We start from the raw sequence: 17120 nt of genomic DNA on the forward strand, positions 1-17120 counted from the left end.
AGATCCAACACCATAAAATCGTAGATTTTAGTCAATAATTTTTAATTTTTCGAATAATTTTTAAGAATCTTTATTTTACAAAACGTTTTAATTTATGGTTCAATCAGCTGGAACAGTACATTTTGATCAATCAGAACCTTTAGTGTTTTATTACGAGTCATTTAAACATAATTACTCAGAAACTAAAACTAATAATAAAAACAACCTAAGTAAAAAAAACTTCAATACTGGAAGCTTCACTGTGCCAGAACATCTACCAGTTTTCCGTCAGTTCTTCAATTTTAATAGTGGAAAAGGTAACAAACAAAAAAAGTATACCCGCAAGGATTCCATAGATCCAAGTAATAGACAGGATCCAGATGAGACGTTATCCTCGATTTATAATACCAACAACACTGATAGCCCTCTTCTTTTCAGCGATAGTGGCAGTGATCCTGTCAATGATCACGATTCCGATTTAAATAATGGAGTAACAGAAAAAAATGATTCATCACAAGAAACAAATGGGACGGAGCCAGTATCAGAAGAAAAGGTGTCCAACGCTACGTATTTTTATAAGATTCTGTTTCACCTGATTGACATTGCATCCGATGGAAGCCGTTTCAAGTGTTGCAAAAGATCACCAGTTAACCCGTGTGAACCATGTAAGTTCGTGGAGAAACTAATATACACATATTTTGATCTCACGACACTGGAGGATGTAATTGCAGACAGATCTGACAAAGGAATCTGCGGATATATATACTGTTGTAACCAGATCGAGAAAAGGTAACTTTATCTACTTTAATAATAATTTAGTTCCGGAAGCTCGAAGTATAAAATCGATGTGGTATCAAAGAGCGTATATGATAGGGAGGAATGTGACTCATTTTGCTCAACAACGTGCCTGAATGAAAACCAGAAGGTCAGCGCCAAGGTATCACTGTCCCCGGTGGAACTTGGAACATTCACTCCAAGAGCAATGAGAAATGCAAATAATGACACTCTGAAGAAACTGTACGAAGACGTTTTCAGCCTCAGGAACTGTTTTGGCTCATCTATAAATTTTAACCTTAATAATGTAACAGGCGGTACGACAGATGTAGGGATTCAGGACGTTAGTTCACAAGACACTCCTATTAAACGCACGGGAAGTAGTGAAAAGGTGGTGAATAGAAGTACAGATTTAATAAGCAGGAAGACAACGGAAATTGAGGATAGGCCGTCAAAGAACTCACTAGAGGAGAAAAGACAAAGGATTGACACATTTGAAATATTTGAAGACTTCGACTCGTCAGATGAAATGTCAGACTCCTCAATGTCAGAAGCAAATGTCAAATTTTACAAAGACCCAGAAAAACTCGTTTCAATTTATAAACCATCTCCTCACAATACAGATTTGGCAGACAACACGACCACTTTCTACTCATTCGATCGCGAAAGCCTGGATTTGTCAGAACCCGAAGATTATTTAGAGGATGATTATTTGGGCATTTTCTCATGGTTGTGGTACGTTCTGAGTAATTTCATTACAAGTAACACTCGTGATTTTCTTAACTCAGGAATAGTAACTCAAAATACCTATAACGTAAGTGATGATTATTTTTTATTAACTTGAGTAATAAATAAATTAGGAAAGTTTCGATGATTTGTATGACCAGTGTCTGAAAGGAATACCAAAGAGCCTTGATACATTAAAGTTACACATACACTACTTATTGTCAACATTTAAACCAGTCAAGGTATTTTTTATATATTATTTATATTTTATTTATTAAATTATCTAATTTAATTTATAGAATAATCTACTCAACACTAAAATCATGGAACCCCTGGCGTTTACGATTAAGTATGTGATTCTAAAGAATAGGAACCATCTGCCTCTGAATTACGACTCAAATTTATCAAATAACTGGCATGATTCCAATACACAGGATCTAGACTCAGAGTTAGACGATATTGTGTTTGAAGAACCAGAAGAAACGGATAATTTAGTCTATGGTGAAGAAGCACTAGATGTAGATTATGAAATGCTATTAGAAGATGTAAACAGTGTATTAAATAACCGATTCCAGCTGGACCAAGAGTCAATAGATATACTATCTGAGCTTTTCCTGGACAATTGAAACATTTTAATCCACACCCAATTAGTTAATTTTAACTTGTTTATCTTAGTTTTGTATATATGCTATCATATTAAACGTTGGCGTATTTTTCCTCCAAACCCTTGAAAAAACGACCAGCGCACTGAGGACCATAAGTCGAAGGAGGTTTACATTGCCTACTGAGTAAAACGTTTATTTTCCTTAAAAACTCGTTAGACTCCGTAATTAATTTGTCCCTTTCAATCCGGGATAATTTACCTTTTATGGTCTCAAATTGTTTGCAATAAGAAGTAGAGTTAGTTAGAATATCGTTGTATACAGCGGGGTCCATAATGTATCGTAGCTCAGAATACAAATCACCCTCATATGAATTATAAACCCTCAAAAACTTCTCAATTAAATTAACTACATCAGTCAAATCACTCTCCACAATATCGTTCCAGATATCTATTTATAATTATTAATAAAATTATTAGTTTTATGTTATAGAATATATATATATGTATATGTGTATAGTCATTGTAGTATACTGTGTATATGGTAAGTACCCTCTAGTATCTTGTATATCATGTAGGCAAAATTGGAAAATCCACTAACAATATAGGTTTTAAACGTCATTATTCTAAAAACAAAGTTAATAGAGGAATATATAGGTAAAATAAATCAAACTTCTTGTAGGTCATTAGTGGAAACTGTGTAGTGTCGTAGAATACACTGTCGAGTTCATTCATTAAAACACATTCTCTGAACTTGAGCATATCCTCAAGGTTCTTTAGATACTGATTCACATGCGGATAAAACTAAATTATCATTATTATATAAGTAATGGGAAAAGAAAACTAATTATGAAATAACATTGTCAGTGATGAGTGTAAGAATGTAGTCGAAGAACTTTTTTCTAGAAGGTATGGGCAGGTCAAATTCCTGAATAATGTAATTCTTATCCACACCTCTTGTTGAATTGAATTTGAGAGACAAAACGTTTGGTTTCCCACCCGGAATCAGTAACTCCAAGCTCTGAGCAAAGTCACGGTTAATTCTGCAAATTTCATCAATCAGTGCGGTGCAGCTATCAGGAGTTCCATTGTTCCCAAGTTGAATTAGACTGTATTCTGAGTAGCTAGTGATTGAAATAGGGGATTTAGTGCCAATCAAAGGGTATAAAATGGTGCCTGAACATTTAGGAGTAAAGAAACCATAATAACAAGCGTTCTTTTGGAGGCTATTCACGCACATCAAACAGCTTTTGTTATAACAAATAAGACTATTTAAGATATCTGGCTTCAGAACTATGCAAACAACATTCTCCCTAGGTTTATCTATGCAGAACTCATTAAACAGAGTGTTCGTGTTGAGTGAAACATCTTTATCAAGTATGTAAAAAGTAGGATTATGTGAAGAAAATGAGTATTTAAGTATAATAAATGATATAAAAGTGAATAAAAAATACGGAATCATGTTAACATATAATAATAAATAAATGTGTAAGAAGAATGAGAGAAGAAAATTGAAATAAGTGGAAATCAGAAAATTCTAATAGAGAAGAATTAAAAAAGGATTGTTTGAAGTGATATAATGTCCATAAAGTAAAAGTTAAAAAATTAAAATGAGTAGTGATGGAATAACAACACTAAATTAACGGGTTAAGATAACAAATAATACATTTTGTTTCAAACTTGGAATCTTTCTATGGATATTATTTTAATCGATATTTAAACATATAATGTAAAATATGAATCCAGTTGACACCTCTTCAGTTGAAGATGATCTCGTCCAAAACTGTGAAAAAAAGTTAGTTCTCAGAAGATTCAAAAGACCGCTTTTAACTCTAAATAAAAAAATAAATGATATTTATTTAACAAGAGATGTTCCTCTCTGTGTATATTATAGAAGGTGTGTTAAACTACTAAGGTGGCATCTTCCTCTAATTTCTAAGATTTTCACATCTGAATTTTTGCAAAATAATGGCAACAATTTTAGTGTAACTGAATTACTAAGTAAGAATGATGTTTTAGTGAGTTTTCTATGTTTATTTTGAATTTTTAGGTCCCAACTGATACAAATGGTCAGCTGTATTCCACTAGTGACCAAAATACTTTACAGAAACTCTTAGAAAATCCTATGATAAGGATATTTGGTACTGGATTCTGTGTAAAGAAGGCATTTTACCTCCTACAAGACCTTTACTGTCACATTGCCACTATGTATAAAGCATCTTTTACAAGATTTTTATATAAATCTGGAGTATTAGAGTACTGTGATAGCTGTAAAAATGAAATCAATTCTGGTTTGAGATTATCGGATTACCAATTAACAAAGCTTTTTGACTGTGAAGCATGTATGCTACTCAATAAACCAACGTTTGAGGAGCTTTTTAAATCTGTATTTGAAGTCGTTATATCAACGGATTCCATCTGTTGCTCAGACGACCTTTGGGTACTAGGTACACTTTTATACAACTATATTCATCTAAGATTACTGTGATACCTAAACTACTCTAGATTGAGGGAATTTCACTAATAATTCTTTAGATTCTGGTTCAAATGACCCCAAATTATCGGTACTTTCTTCCTTATAATTCATTTTTAGGTTGAACCAACTAATAGGTACATTTCATCGGTGTCAATTACGTTAAAGCCCCGTGATTTTAATCTTTAATTTTTTCAAAAACTTGGGAAATCTTAAAATTAACTTCAATAAATGTAAATTAAAACTCATATTTATGTTAGTAAATTAAAAACGTTTTTAAATCGTTCAAGTATTTGAGCGAAAACTTTATTGTCATGTACCTATAAGTGTGGTATTACGGTGTCACATTACCTTGATATCGAGAGCCATCAGAAGAATAAGATCATCTGAAAAGCTGTTTAAAAGTGTTTTAAAAACCTGTGGGAGAGTATTTGTCGATTCTGTCCTTCTCTCTCAAACAGTCACAAAGGACCTTGATGCCATTTCTGGAGTAAACCTGGTAATATTCCTTGGTCCTGGATAACTTTAGTTAAAATTAAAGAATACCTGTCTCCTAGCAAGACTCTTGTTGAATAAATGTCCAAATGTGACAAATCTGCAGACGAGCATAACTAAATAGTAAACGTAAGAAGTGAATGTGTACCCAGGTTCCAACGTTTCCAGAGTATGTTAAAAACAGTTGCCATGAATTAGAAAACTTAAGCGCTGTTAACGTGTATTCTGTGTCCTCATCTGAGTGATAATAATTAGTTTGTAGGTTTAAAATACTGTTTAAGTCTGTAACAGTGAATTTTTCAGTGTGAACCAGAGGTAAAGAGTTGTCTGACGAATTTGAATTTTCATTGGATTCCAAGTTATTTTGAGTGACATTTAATTTTTCTATGCGATCGGTTACGGATTCCATTAAAAATTTAGTTAAAAATAGAATTTCAGTTAAGTTGTATCACAAGAATACTGTACAGTGGAGTTTAACACAAAAGTGCTAAAATTAACTCAATTTAATGTTAAATTTAAAATATAATTTTATAAATATTTTTAATTTATATTAAGCACATAATAACTTAATATTTAAGATAAACACCTTTAATGAAAAGTAGTGTGACTGAAAATAACAAAGTGACAAAAAAGTGTTAAACCAATGAAATCTATGAAACAAAACCGTGCAAAAATATTAACAATATAAAATAATATAAAATTAGAATAATAAAATATTAAAGGTTAGTTGGTTGTCATTTTCCTAGATAACATTTCAGACTCTACAAGAGTAAATTCGGGTATCCAACCATAGCGATTTGGATTTGAGTTGACTCTAACGTATATCCAATTGCCGGATCTGGCAACCAGCTGAACTTTTTCAGACTTTTTAACGGATGTGGTATTTTCCGAGTCGGAGCTCCAAGAAGTATATACTTTCATGGTAACGGGAGGTCCGTTGCTCTGAGTTATGGTCGTTAAATCCAAATCCTTGTCAAAGGTAATATCTCTTCTCAATTTACTACCCTTTTCTTTATAATTGTCCTCTCCAGCCTTATCACAACTGGGAGCATTGGATAAAGGTGGATGGTTATTCATAAAACTATTTACGTTTTTGAATGATTTAGAAAAGGTTGGAAACTGGTAACCACTTAAACTGGTGAGATTTACGCTTTGAATTGAATTTGTGACCATGGTTTCTGGAGTCGTTTCAGCAGTACTATCATTTTTATTCACATCTGAGGACAGTGACTTGGATAAAAGAAAATTTGATCCTGAGCTAAGACAACTAAAACTATTGTTGGCACTATTGAAAATATCAGAATTCTTCTCCTCGTTTAAACTATTCACTGTCCCGCTGTTTGTTGTCAAATCAGAAGCAACGCAGTTCCAATCGTTATATCTCCAATTGGAATCTGTCCATGAGCCTTTTTCATAGTTGAGATTGTTGATCATACTATTCCAAAGTATAGAATTACCGGAGTAATATTTATCATCGCAAAACTTGTTAGTACAGTTGCTCACTAGGAATTCGGTGCTTGAAAATGGTGATCGTTTAGGCAAAATCGTCTTTGATTTTTTATTAGTGGTTGGGAGATCACTATATTGCAGCCCTAAACTTGACGGATCTCGGGAATCAGGGTTTTCGATTGCCATAGTTGGTGATTTACAAATATCATCTGTTCCATAAGCATTTGGTGTAGAATGGCATAGGTCCTAAGAGAAGAATTAGAAGTTGGAAAGGTACCTTCCCATAATTTCGGGGTTTGTGTAAAAAACTCATTTGTTCGAGGTTTCTGTAAAGAAAGTCCAAAGCCATCTAAATTAATAGTATTATTAAATCCATTTAATAATGAAATTTAGGAAATTAAAAGGGGGAACTAAGAAATTAGTTAGAATTTGTTTACCTAATAATAAAAAATAGTAACGTGGGTTGTTATAGAACAAATATTTGTAAAATTTTGTTCAATATTGTTAGGGATTGTTGTTATTTGGAGTCAAAATAAAATTGCTCCAGAATTGTCGATAAGATCGGCGATTAGAGATAGAGATTCCCTAGATGATACCACTGAGAATAAATGGATTAAATTAAATTACCCGCATTTAAATAGTGAATGACAATTACAAAGATTACAAAAAATAAACAATAAAAAAATTTAAAGGGTACTATAATATGTTATGCATATAATAATCTGGCACACTTTAGTCATTACCCAACCATTGGAATATATGTATGAATGATTAAAATATATAAAAATTTTACGATTATACTCATAAAAATAAATAAAAATTTTCGCATGGTACATGTTTCCGATACCATTTTATTCTGGCCACTATTTAGCTATTTTTCACTCAGTGTATCCAACCACGAATTTTTATCAAATTACTCATATAATTTAACAAATTTGTAAATATTAAAAATTATCTATTTGTTCTTGTTACTTTGCGCCTGCCGAATATGGCCAAATCTGTTTCATTGATGAGTTTTGTCTGCTCGATTTTTTCTTGATGCTTTAGCATAGGATCAAAAAACCCTTCCTCTATTTTTGGATCTGAACTATTGTTCTTATTTCGATATTTATTTTTTTGCACGGTTGATACTGTGTTCTTGAAGGTTTTGGCTGTTTCTTCATCGCCTGGTTCTATGTTGTCTATTAAATACTCCGGCTGGCCATTCTTATCCGTTACTACTTTATATTTAATGCCTCGTTCCATATCCAAAATAGTTGTGCACTCCTTATCCTCATTTGAGTTTTCTAACGTGAGCTGGCGGTAAAGCGCCTCTTTCGCAGGGCTTCCAAACCATGGATTGATAGTTTTTGTTCCGGATCTAATATTTTCATTTCTAACCAATTTGCAGTTTTCATTAATTGTCCACAAGTTAGATAGAAATCCAATGTTATAGTCAGCTACGCTTTTGATAACCTTCTCTGGGGTCTTGGCTCTATAATTTTCCCGGTAGACTACGTAATTTTGATTATAATCTTTATTCACTACGGGTGTTGAACTCTTTGGTTTTTCATCAGATATATCAAATGACTGGTACTTGTCATTCATATCAAAGTATTTGTAGTCCTTATCAAATTCGTCGTTGAAGTCATCATGGGTTTCAGGACCATTCTCTCCAGTATTTCTATCTGTGTCATCATAATATGAATTAAGTTGCTTAGATAGTTGCTTAGATATTTCTCGGTCGTTATCAGGGTCAGAACTACCGAATAAATTCTGAAATATACTCGGGGAGTTATTATATAGATCTGATATTCCCTGCTTTATTCCATCAAATCCACTTTTAAAATCTTCACTTAATACATGTTTTAATGGTTCGATATAATCCTCATGTATGACCTCGATGTACCCTTTCTCTGGAACAGGTTTCTTATCTTCCTTTTTAATTTCGTTAACAGATTTCTGTTCCTTTTGCGAAGCATTTTCACGTATACCTTTATCATCTGTACTGTTTAAGTCCATTTTATAAATTTTATTATCTTTGGGCGGTTTATTTTCTTTAAAATCTTTTATTGAATTTAAAGATGTTGTTATAGATTCAACTTCTATGAAATTTTTAAGATCATCGGGCAATTCATCGAGCCATTTATTTAGATCGAAGTTTATTCTATCCACCCCAGGTTTATTAATAATTGTATCATGATTATGCTCATGTTTTTCTTCAACTTTGTTTATATTTTTGGGATCTACTGTATTAAAACAAGATAGCCTGTAGTTTCTTCTAACTGCTGACGATTTTAACGACAAATTACTCAGAGTTTTCCTGTATTTCATTCTGACATCACTTAAGTTCCTTTCTAGATTTGAAAAAACTTTATTTAGCTGCAATGGGTCCTTATTTGAATTAAGTTTACGGAGAACTATGTGAGGGAGATAGGAATTAATCGTTGAATCTTCATTTGCCCCTGATTTCACTAGAAAATTCAAATCTAGTTCATTGTATGCATCTTCTGGGACTTTTTCAGATTTAGATCCTAATTTAAAATTTTGATCTAGGCCCAAAGGCTCATCAGTATGAGCATGATCAGGTTCTGAATATTTAATATGGACTGTAGTTTTATTTTCATTGGATGAATCTTCTATGTTAGAACATTTTTCTGATGATATGATATCTTTGAATTGGTCTAGAATGTAAGAATATGGATTTTTACTAGTTTTACCTAACTCCTCAGAGGCATCAGAACTTTCATCTGAATTATCCTCCGAATCAGTTTCTGACGCATTATCTGACAAAGGAACGTTGTCTTTTTCATAAATTCTCAACTCATTTTTTATTGTTTTTGCGATTATATCACTCACATTATTAAAGTATTGGTTACGTCTACCAAGTGACTTCAGGTAGTTATACTTAACTGTATCTTCCATTTATGAAGTTAATTTTAATATAAACTATAATGTAAATACATAAAAAAGACATACTGAATGAAATATTGAAAAGAATCTGGACCATAGACAGATCCATGAGAGGTGCAAGAAATAATAAAGAAAAATACATTTAAAATAGAGTTAAAATGTTATGGAAATAAATCAAAATTTCTATATATTACACATATGTGCGATTAAAACCTATAAAAACCCCGAATCATAGTTGATCCTGAACATCACCTCAAAAGGATGTAATTAAATAAAAAATAAGTATTCTGCATGATTTAACTCATGTTCCATTATTAAGAACATATTAGTTCTACAAAAATACTTCACATTTTATTTTCCATTTCGAATAATTACACAGACTGATGTGTGGTAGAGGAAGGAGAGGAATGACACTATTTACAATTTTATAAAATAAAAATCTTTTTTAACTTAGCTTATCTATTTATTAAATATAATTTACTATATATTTCAAGACTCTTCCTTTTTAATTTTTTGTTTCTTCCTCGATATGAATATATTCAGTAAGAAAATTCTCACGCTATCAGAACATTTATTTAATTTTTATTATTTAACTATACTTATTTAATGATATCGATTTATCAAACATGAGAATGATTGTTGGTACCAAAAATGGTATAGTTTTATTTAGTTAATCATTATTTTATTATCTACTTTTGGATCAATTTTTCAATTATTTTTAAATTATATGGTTTCTGAATAAAAATTCATCCAGTAATAACAAGAAGAGTGCCAACAACCGTTAATCTGAAGTCTCCTGATGTTGAAAATGATACTAATTTAATACTAGAATATCTACAAAATACTAATAAACCTCATAATTCAGTCAATGTAACGTTAATAAAGTTAGATTTTAATTTAGATATATGAAAACTTACACAAAATAATCAAGAGAAACAAAGTAGAGAGGATTCTTGATAACCTAGAAAAGGAGAATAAGATATATGCCAAAAAATACAAAAACAATAAAGTAATTATTAAGTTTCAAAGGATTTATAGGTATATATGATAAAAAATGAACAAAAAGAACATAACCCAGCAGATGTGCAGCGGCTTAAATCCGAAGTAGAAGGTGTATTTTTTAATGTGTAACGTTGTTTCTAGAACTGAAGGTTGAAGTTGATGATCTTAAAGGCAATTATTTAATTAAAATATTCCAGAATAATATGAAAACTGGTTCATAATAACAAAACGTTTTAGATAACACAAAAGAATTGGAAAAAACGATAAGCTACAACAGAGTAGCAATAGAAAAATATAAGGAATTGAGTAGTTTGGGTGCGAAATTTAAAAAATGTGGGTTTCAATAGAATTATTATATGAATGTGTAAGAGTGTTTTAAAACAATAATACTGTAATTAATGAAAGATCACAGTTATTAAAATTATTTAGTGAAAAAGGAGAATGAGAAGATGATGAAGAGAAATGAGAATCAGAAACATGAAGATATAGAGAGTCTAAAAAAGGAACACGCTGAAACACATTATAAATGGAACAAATTAAAGAAATTTTGTAAAGAAATCATACAGTTGTTGAGCGAAATGAACGAAGTATCCCAGGAAGACTTTATGGAAAACCTTGGGCTAGAAATGGACGAGAACTTTATAGAAGAAGAACTATACTATCCAAAAGAAGTAGAATAAATAAAATTAATTATTATATGATACATTTTAGTATAAATAATACATAATACAGCTGGAAGGATAGCACTATTTTTACACCCTTTGTAACAATCCATTCAAAATATAATAACATAATGTATATTTAATGTATTTTAAATAACCCTCAAAATGGGTTTAAAATGAATCTGTTGAATTTATTCAAATTCTGCTTTATTTTTCATCTGTTATATATTGATTATATATACTGTTTTGTATTTTATAATTTTTTAAACCCAGAACTTAACAAATTAAACCATACACAATTTCATTTATCAGCATCAAGAAATCCTAAATCTAGTAAATATTTTAAAGGTGAAAAGGAGAGGTCGGAAGAAGATTTTCATCGGATTCTAGAAACAGCAAAATCACTTAACCTAACAGAAAAGGACTTAAACGAGTACGCATTAAAGCATCTCCCAAACGAGAGTTTGAGGAAGAGGTTTCTTTATCTAATAAATCCAAAAAAGGTTGAGAACCTACTCCCGAAACGATTACGCAAACATCTGGCAATATTGCCGCAAAAAAATCTAGAATATTCAATAGACGAAGCAATAAGTAGAATAAAAATAATCAGCGGTACGAAGTTTGTGGAAGGAATCGACGTTGCAATAAGGATACCAGTGACTACTAAAAAGGCAAAATCGACAGCAGGCCAGTACTCTAAATTAATAACAATACCATATAAATCACTCAAATCAAAGAGAACAAAAGTAGGAATATTCGGAATTAAAGATACGGTAGAGGAAATAAAATCTAAAGGTATGAATAATTTATGTGTATGAGTGCAATAAACTTTTAGGACTTGAAAATTTAGTTTTTATTGGCGGCGAAGATTTGATAAAGGAGTTTAAGGAAAAACAAGAGGTCCCAGAAGTAAACCTAGTTCTATCAGACGTTGAAACATACCCCAAACTGAGTCTTTTGGGGAAATTGTTATCTAAAAAGGGGTTAATGCCCAATTTGGCTGTTGGGACCGTCATAGAGTCAAAAACAGAGTTCCTAGAAATAGTAGACGACTTAATTCATAGAAACGTTCTGGTGATTAAATCAGACAAAGCAGGGGATATCAAGTGCAATTTCGCAGATGTATCTATGCCATTGGATGAAATAAGAACAAATTTGCTGGAAATATTTAGGTAAAAACAAATATAAAAACTAATGATTGACATTAATGTAGATATTTGAAGAAAAATAAGCCCCCTTACTCAACGCAAAAATTCGTTGATAAGATATTTATATCATCATCAATGGGTCCCTCATTTAGATTAAACGTTAGACAACTGAGAAGTAATTCTAAATAATTTGAATCATTTTAATAATTGGAGTTCAATTTAATACAATAATGGATGACCCTGAAAATATTTTATATAACCAGTGCATTGGAATTGATAGACTTTGTAACGACTATTCCTCAACAATAGTGACGTACCTAACTAAAGGAAAGTATTTAAAAAGAGGAAAGAAGGTGTATCATAAAGATGTACCATCAGAGATCCCAAATGTATTGCCAGTTACTTTCTACACAAAGTACCCGAACCGCTACAATGGAGTGTGCAATCACCTTGTTCACGCCGCATCAAATCGCAATAAGTTCCCAAACATTTCACTAAAGGTAATATTAATATTTGCGAAGTTAAAATAGTTATGAAATTAGAATATTTAAATTAAATAATACCTGTTTAGTGGTTTCCCAACGGGAGGATGTTGTTGGCAGGAACACAAGGTGGGAAGTTTATCATGTGGAACGGAATAACATTTCAATTTGATGATATAAAACGTTTTCCAGTAATTTAAAATTTTTTAATAATTACGTAGGTGGGAACAGGTAGCGTAACCTGCTTTGAGTGGTCACCTTTTGGTGATTTTTTAGTCGCAGGAGATGAATACGGAAAGTTGGCACTACTCTCACCAGCATTGTCACTGTTAAACACTAACTTATATGAAGGTTTCATTAACAAACATTAATATTTATTAAATTATGCCTTAATAATATGTATAGGGATGAATAATGGTATTTTGGATTTAAGTCTGTCTCCAAACGGAAGTAAATTCGTGGCATGCTCAGATACATACTCTCCACATATATTTGATATACAAACGACCACTTTGGAAGGCCTATTAGTGGCAGAAAATATAGGATCGACATCGATAAGCTGTTTACAGTGGAACCCGTACAAAAACCTGGTGGTAACAGGTAGTAGAACAAACATAGTGACACTTTGGGACCCAATGAATAAATCACAAATTACATCAATTTATGCACACAAATCACCAATTCATAAAATATTATGGAATCCAAATGGAATTACATTCCTAACAACAGCATTAGATGGACTAGTAAAGCTATGGGATGTGAGGATACTAAAACCACTGTTGACATACAAAATTGGAGCTTCGAACCAGGATGAGTCAGTTTATCTAACAAATGTCAATAATATAAACCTGTTAAAGACTAGCAAAGCAGTGACAATAGTAACTGCAATGAGCTGGAACCCAGTACAAACGAATGTATTTGCAGTAGGCGATAACAAATCAAGACTCTTCCATTTTACAACCGATTTTACTGAACCAGTATCAACAGTAGATCTTAGAGTGACAGACGAGAAGACTCCATCCACAACATCAATGGATTTTCATCCGTTTGGACACTTATTGGCGACGTGTTCAGACGACAGATACGTCCGGTTCTGGAGTCGTAGCATCCTGGGAGGGTATAACAGACTATATACACAAGATTCCGACTTTGTCCTGGATGATAAAGTTAAACACGCGCCATTCACAAGGTTTGACTTCAAAAATGATATTGATGTGGAAAGAATACCTTCAATGAAGAACACAGATAAGTGAAGGTGTTTGAAATTATTTATAATTTATTAATATCAAATAATTATATTTTGTAAATATTTATAATGTGTAAGTTGTATGTTGAATTTTATTTTGGACAATTAATACTTAAATGGATAGTGACTAGGAATGTGTTGGTTGAGTGGGTTAATTTAATTCGTCTTTCGATTATAAATTTTAATAGATTTGTAAGATAGTGTATAATTATTTATTTAGAAGTCATGCTTTTTTTATTTTATCAAATTTAATATATTTTAAATTCGAAAATGTGTTAAACTTGAAATAATGGAATGATTCCAAATAAATTTTAAAGATATCGCAATTTTCCTTACATAAAATGGAAAACTGGTACCAAATTGGTGACAAAAATATTAGAAGAGAGGTCTGGCCAACCTCTCAAATCAACAGTTCACCCGAGGATATAAAAGCCATAGGTCCCCTGGGAAGTATGTTGGCGATCGTATCAGGAGATCCAAAGAGTCTTAATACAGATGAAGAAAATGTAAAGTGTGTGCTGAGAATATATAATGGCTCATGCGTTCTCGTAACATCAGTGAAATGGTACGTAAGTTTTGAAAACATCCTGGCTATCCAGTGGACTGATTCACTAGAACTGGTTTCAGTATTTACCAATGGCTGTGTTAGGGTTTACTCAGCCCATGGAGAACTTCTACGTTCATTTTACCTTCATTCGTACGGAGGGTCAACGAACAATAGAATTGAAGTGGACTTAACAAAGTATAAAATCTGGTCTAACGGGCTAGTTTTTATCAATTTTGGAAACCAAAGGCTGTACTTGCAAAAAGGGTTTGAAACCCAGAATTCCTGGGTTGTTGAATTGAGTGATTTTGCATTGTCAGTTACAGCCTTGGGAATTGTTGCAAACCATAATTGGAATGAAGTTTTGGTGATATTTTCCACTGTAAACGGGACAAACTACATTAAAATGGACCATCTCATGAAATGCACAAATTTTGAAGACTTCCAAAAATACCTGCTGCAAATTAATCCATGTACCTACACTCACATATCTACATCTCCTTACCACTTTTTATACACAAATTTGTCAACCTTTGACCTAGAGAATTTTAATCAGGAACAGGATACTAATTTAAATACCAACAAAAAGGTTAAAAGCAATAAATATTTCATAGGTATGGGAAATAACGAAGAAGGACTCCTTACAAGTTTGTGTATAGATGATAGAAGCGTGAAAATACTATGGGAAATTAAAATAGACCCCTTTAACAACATTTATACTATGAGTGAAGGAATATTGGCCCTAACTTTTACCACAAAAACGGACAACTTATCAAATGATCCAAAGTCACCCAGCTCCCCGCCGATATTGGATACTGAAAATAAAGAAAATAACTCAAATAATTTAAATAGCGAGAATGATGAAACAGAACAGTTAATTAGAAAAGATAAGGAAAGTAACTTGATTAAGCTGATATATAACGCAGACTATGATTTGAATATTTACACACAAGTAATAGACATTTTAAGTGATGTTGGTGGAGGGCTGAGAGTGTTTACAAGGAATAAGATGGAGTATTTAGATATAGTTTCAATTTATAGCGAGGTGGCGTTATCCCCAGACCGTTGTGATGTTACTAATAGTCTTCTCAGAACATATGAAATGTTCAAAAACGGAGATGAAAGTTCCTCAGAATCACTCTATTCAATACGAGATAAGCTACATAGAGCAAGCAAGATATGTTTGGAGGCATCAAAAGACCAGTGGAATTTTGAAACTGCTCTACTACTAATCGAATTTTCTATTTTTTCATCATCAGTCAACTCTTTAAATAACCCAAGTAATGTGAATGACAACACTGAGGAAGATGCTATTTCTGACCAAAAGTTTAAAAGCACAGAACTTGTTAAAGAAGATGAATTGAAAGGAGATAGAGGGCATATATTAATAATATGCTATTTGAGGGTATGCAAAAATCTAGTTGAGTATAACATATACACTAACATTAACCAACTCCTGTTATTCGGACTTAAGCGTTTAATTGTCCTGCTAACAAGCCTTAAGTTGTATTTGTTAAGCATAAGAATATGTGAATTTTTCAGAATTAGCCCAGCATTGGTCTTACTGGGGTGGATTACAACAAGGATTAAGCTCGGAACACATTTAACAGATTCTGAGCTTTATAACCTGATTTCAAGTCGACTTGACAAGTACCTAGGAACTGTTTTATCGTTTTCAAAAGTTGCCCAGGTAGTTTTTAAGCATGGAAGAGACGTTCTTGCATTGTCATTTATAGAGCGAGAGAAATGTCCATACAAGCAATTTAAGGTTTTAATAAAGTGGAATGAACTTAGTAGGGCTGCAAAGGTGGCAAATGAGTGTGGCGACCCAACTCTGATAAACTTCATAATTTTAAAGACCGTCAGCAATAACGATATTTCTAACATAATAACACTATCAAATGAGTATGGCCTTATCAAGAACATGTTTGTTCAGCAGCTGCTTTTGAGTGGCAATGATAAGGTGCTGCAGGTATTTTACGAGAGGACGAACCTCGTCTTTGAAGCTGGCCTCAACAGTATAAACATATATAATCGTAATAATCCATTTCTAACCAGCAGAGAAGGAGGTCGTGATGGGAAAGACAAGAGAGATGACCTTAATAGGGAGAGGAAATACAGTTTAAACTATAGTAACGGCTACTTTGGAAATAAGACCAACGTCGATGCAACATTTTGGCATGAGGCTGTCAACAATGAAATGGTCCTTCTGGAACATCAAATTAACCTCGAGAACACTCATGAATCACTTAAATCTATCAGGTTGGTCGGCAGGAGCCTGATGGAAACAATTTATGAGCTTTACAAGCTGAACTTAACCAAAGAGGTTGAGGTTCTTGTTAACACCTTCAAGTTACCTATTAATCAAACTCGGTGTACAAAAATCGCGGCCTACCACAAAACTCACAACGTCCAGGAGCTGTTTAATCTTATTCAGGACAAACAGTTTTCCAGTGTTTACATTAAGCCCAACTTTACCTACTTCCACCTACTTTTGCAAACTCTCATTAGTCTAGGTGCCAACTCTCACGTTGACACTGTGATTCACGGCATGAAACCTTCTCAGCAGAACTACTGGCGAAATTTCGTCAACCAGTTCAATAAAAACTAATTTTTACTAAGTTATATATACTAAGTTATATATACT

General features: G+C 32.5%; 10 protein-coding genes across 10 annotated transcripts; 6 read left to right on the plus strand and 4 right to left on the minus strand.

The window, feature by feature from the left end:
* Window positions 1-15: 15 nt before the first annotated feature.
* On the plus strand, window positions 16-2158 carry TpMuguga_01g01114 (Rtr1/RPAP2 family protein). The gene is made up of 4 exons (XM_761542.2): window positions 16-768; window positions 799-1567; window positions 1614-1721; window positions 1779-2158. The coding sequence occupies exons 1-4, from the start codon at window positions 95-97 to the stop codon at window positions 2103-2105; spliced, it is 1878 nt and encodes a 625-aa protein (XP_766635.1). The 5' UTR covers window positions 16-94; the 3' UTR covers window positions 2106-2158.
* A 543-nt stretch (window positions 2159-2701) lies between these two features.
* Window positions 2702-3542, minus strand: TpMuguga_01g01115 (uncharacterized protein; the record flags this gene model as incomplete). The annotated part of the gene is made up of 2 exons (XM_761543.1): window positions 2702-2884; window positions 2940-3542. 2 exons carry the CDS (start codon window positions 3540-3542, stop codon window positions 2702-2704), a joined length of 786 nt encoding a protein of 261 aa, XP_766636.1.
* Window positions 3543-3747: 205 nt separating this feature from the next.
* On the plus strand, window positions 3748-4801 carry TpMuguga_01g01116 (uncharacterized protein). The gene is made up of 4 exons (XM_761544.2): window positions 3748-4098; window positions 4131-4527; window positions 4616-4644; window positions 4674-4801. The coding sequence occupies exons 1-4, from the start codon at window positions 3817-3819 to the stop codon at window positions 4740-4742; spliced, it is 777 nt and encodes a 258-aa protein (XP_766637.2). The 5' UTR covers window positions 3748-3816; the 3' UTR covers window positions 4743-4801.
* On the minus strand, window positions 4788-5650 carry TpMuguga_01g02805 (uncharacterized protein). Its single transcript, XM_061305279.1, has 6 exons — window positions 5322-5650; window positions 5197-5285; window positions 5100-5164; window positions 4971-5068; window positions 4905-4939; window positions 4788-4873 (listed from the first exon to the last, which is right to left on the minus strand). The coding sequence occupies exons 1-6, from the start codon at window positions 5455-5457 to the stop codon at window positions 4805-4807; spliced, it is 492 nt and encodes a 163-aa protein (XP_061162048.1). The 5' UTR covers window positions 5458-5650; the 3' UTR covers window positions 4788-4804.
* A 98-nt stretch (window positions 5651-5748) lies between these two features.
* TpMuguga_01g01117 (uncharacterized protein) lies at window positions 5749-7210 on the minus strand. Its single transcript, XM_761545.2, has 3 exons — window positions 6935-7210; window positions 6775-6846; window positions 5749-6743 (listed from the first exon to the last, which is right to left on the minus strand). The coding sequence occupies exons 2-3, from the start codon at window positions 6844-6846 to the stop codon at window positions 5772-5774; spliced, it is 1044 nt and encodes a 347-aa protein (XP_766638.1). The 5' UTR covers window positions 6935-7210; the 3' UTR covers window positions 5749-5771.
* Window positions 7211-7448: 238 nt separating this feature from the next.
* TpMuguga_01g01118 (uncharacterized protein) lies at window positions 7449-9401 on the minus strand (the record flags this gene model as incomplete). The annotated part of the gene is made up of 1 exon (XM_761546.1): window positions 7449-9401. The coding sequence occupies one exon, from the start codon at window positions 9399-9401 to the stop codon at window positions 7449-7451; it is 1953 nt and encodes a 650-aa protein (XP_766639.1).
* An 815-nt stretch (window positions 9402-10216) lies between these two features.
* On the plus strand, window positions 10217-11184 carry TpMuguga_01g02870 (uncharacterized protein). Its single transcript, XM_061305288.1, has 6 exons — window positions 10217-10259; window positions 10291-10398; window positions 10428-10500; window positions 10533-10562; window positions 10629-10724; window positions 10821-11184. Exons 3-6 carry the CDS (start codon window positions 10434-10436, stop codon window positions 11069-11071), a joined length of 444 nt encoding a protein of 147 aa, XP_061162049.1. The 5' UTR covers window positions 10217-10259; window positions 10291-10398; window positions 10428-10433; the 3' UTR covers window positions 11072-11184.
* On the plus strand, window positions 11182-12390 carry rplA (Ribosomal protein L1p/L10e family protein; the record flags this gene model as incomplete). Its single annotated transcript, XM_761547.2, has 3 exons — window positions 11182-11848; window positions 11889-12225; window positions 12267-12390. The coding sequence occupies exons 1-3, from the start codon at window positions 11230-11232 to the stop codon at window positions 12388-12390; spliced, it is 1080 nt and encodes a 359-aa protein (XP_766640.2). The 5' UTR covers window positions 11182-11229.
* Window positions 12391-12431: 41 nt separating this feature from the next.
* On the plus strand, window positions 12432-13983 carry paa-1 (WD domain G-beta repeat protein; the record flags this gene model as incomplete). Its single annotated transcript, XM_761548.2, has 4 exons — window positions 12432-12701; window positions 12773-12874; window positions 12905-13034; window positions 13089-13983. The coding sequence occupies 4 exons, from the start codon at window positions 12432-12434 to the stop codon at window positions 13934-13936; spliced, it is 1350 nt and encodes a 449-aa protein (XP_766641.1). The 3' UTR covers window positions 13937-13983.
* Window positions 13984-14250: 267 nt separating this feature from the next.
* vps16 (Vacuolar protein sorting-associated protein 16) lies at window positions 14251-17098 on the plus strand. The gene has a single exon (XM_761549.2). The coding sequence runs from the start codon at window positions 14271-14273 to the stop codon at window positions 17082-17084; it is 2814 nt and encodes a 937-aa protein (XP_766642.1). The 5' UTR covers window positions 14251-14270; the 3' UTR covers window positions 17085-17098.
* Window positions 17099-17120: the final 22 nt, after the last annotated feature.

The sequence above is a fragment of the Theileria parva genome, chromosome 1 (assembly GCF_000165365.1).
Source record: "Theileria parva strain Muguga chromosome 1, complete sequence, whole genome shotgun sequence".
Lineage (NCBI taxonomy): Eukaryota > Apicomplexa > Aconoidasida > Piroplasmida > Theileriidae > Theileria > Theileria parva.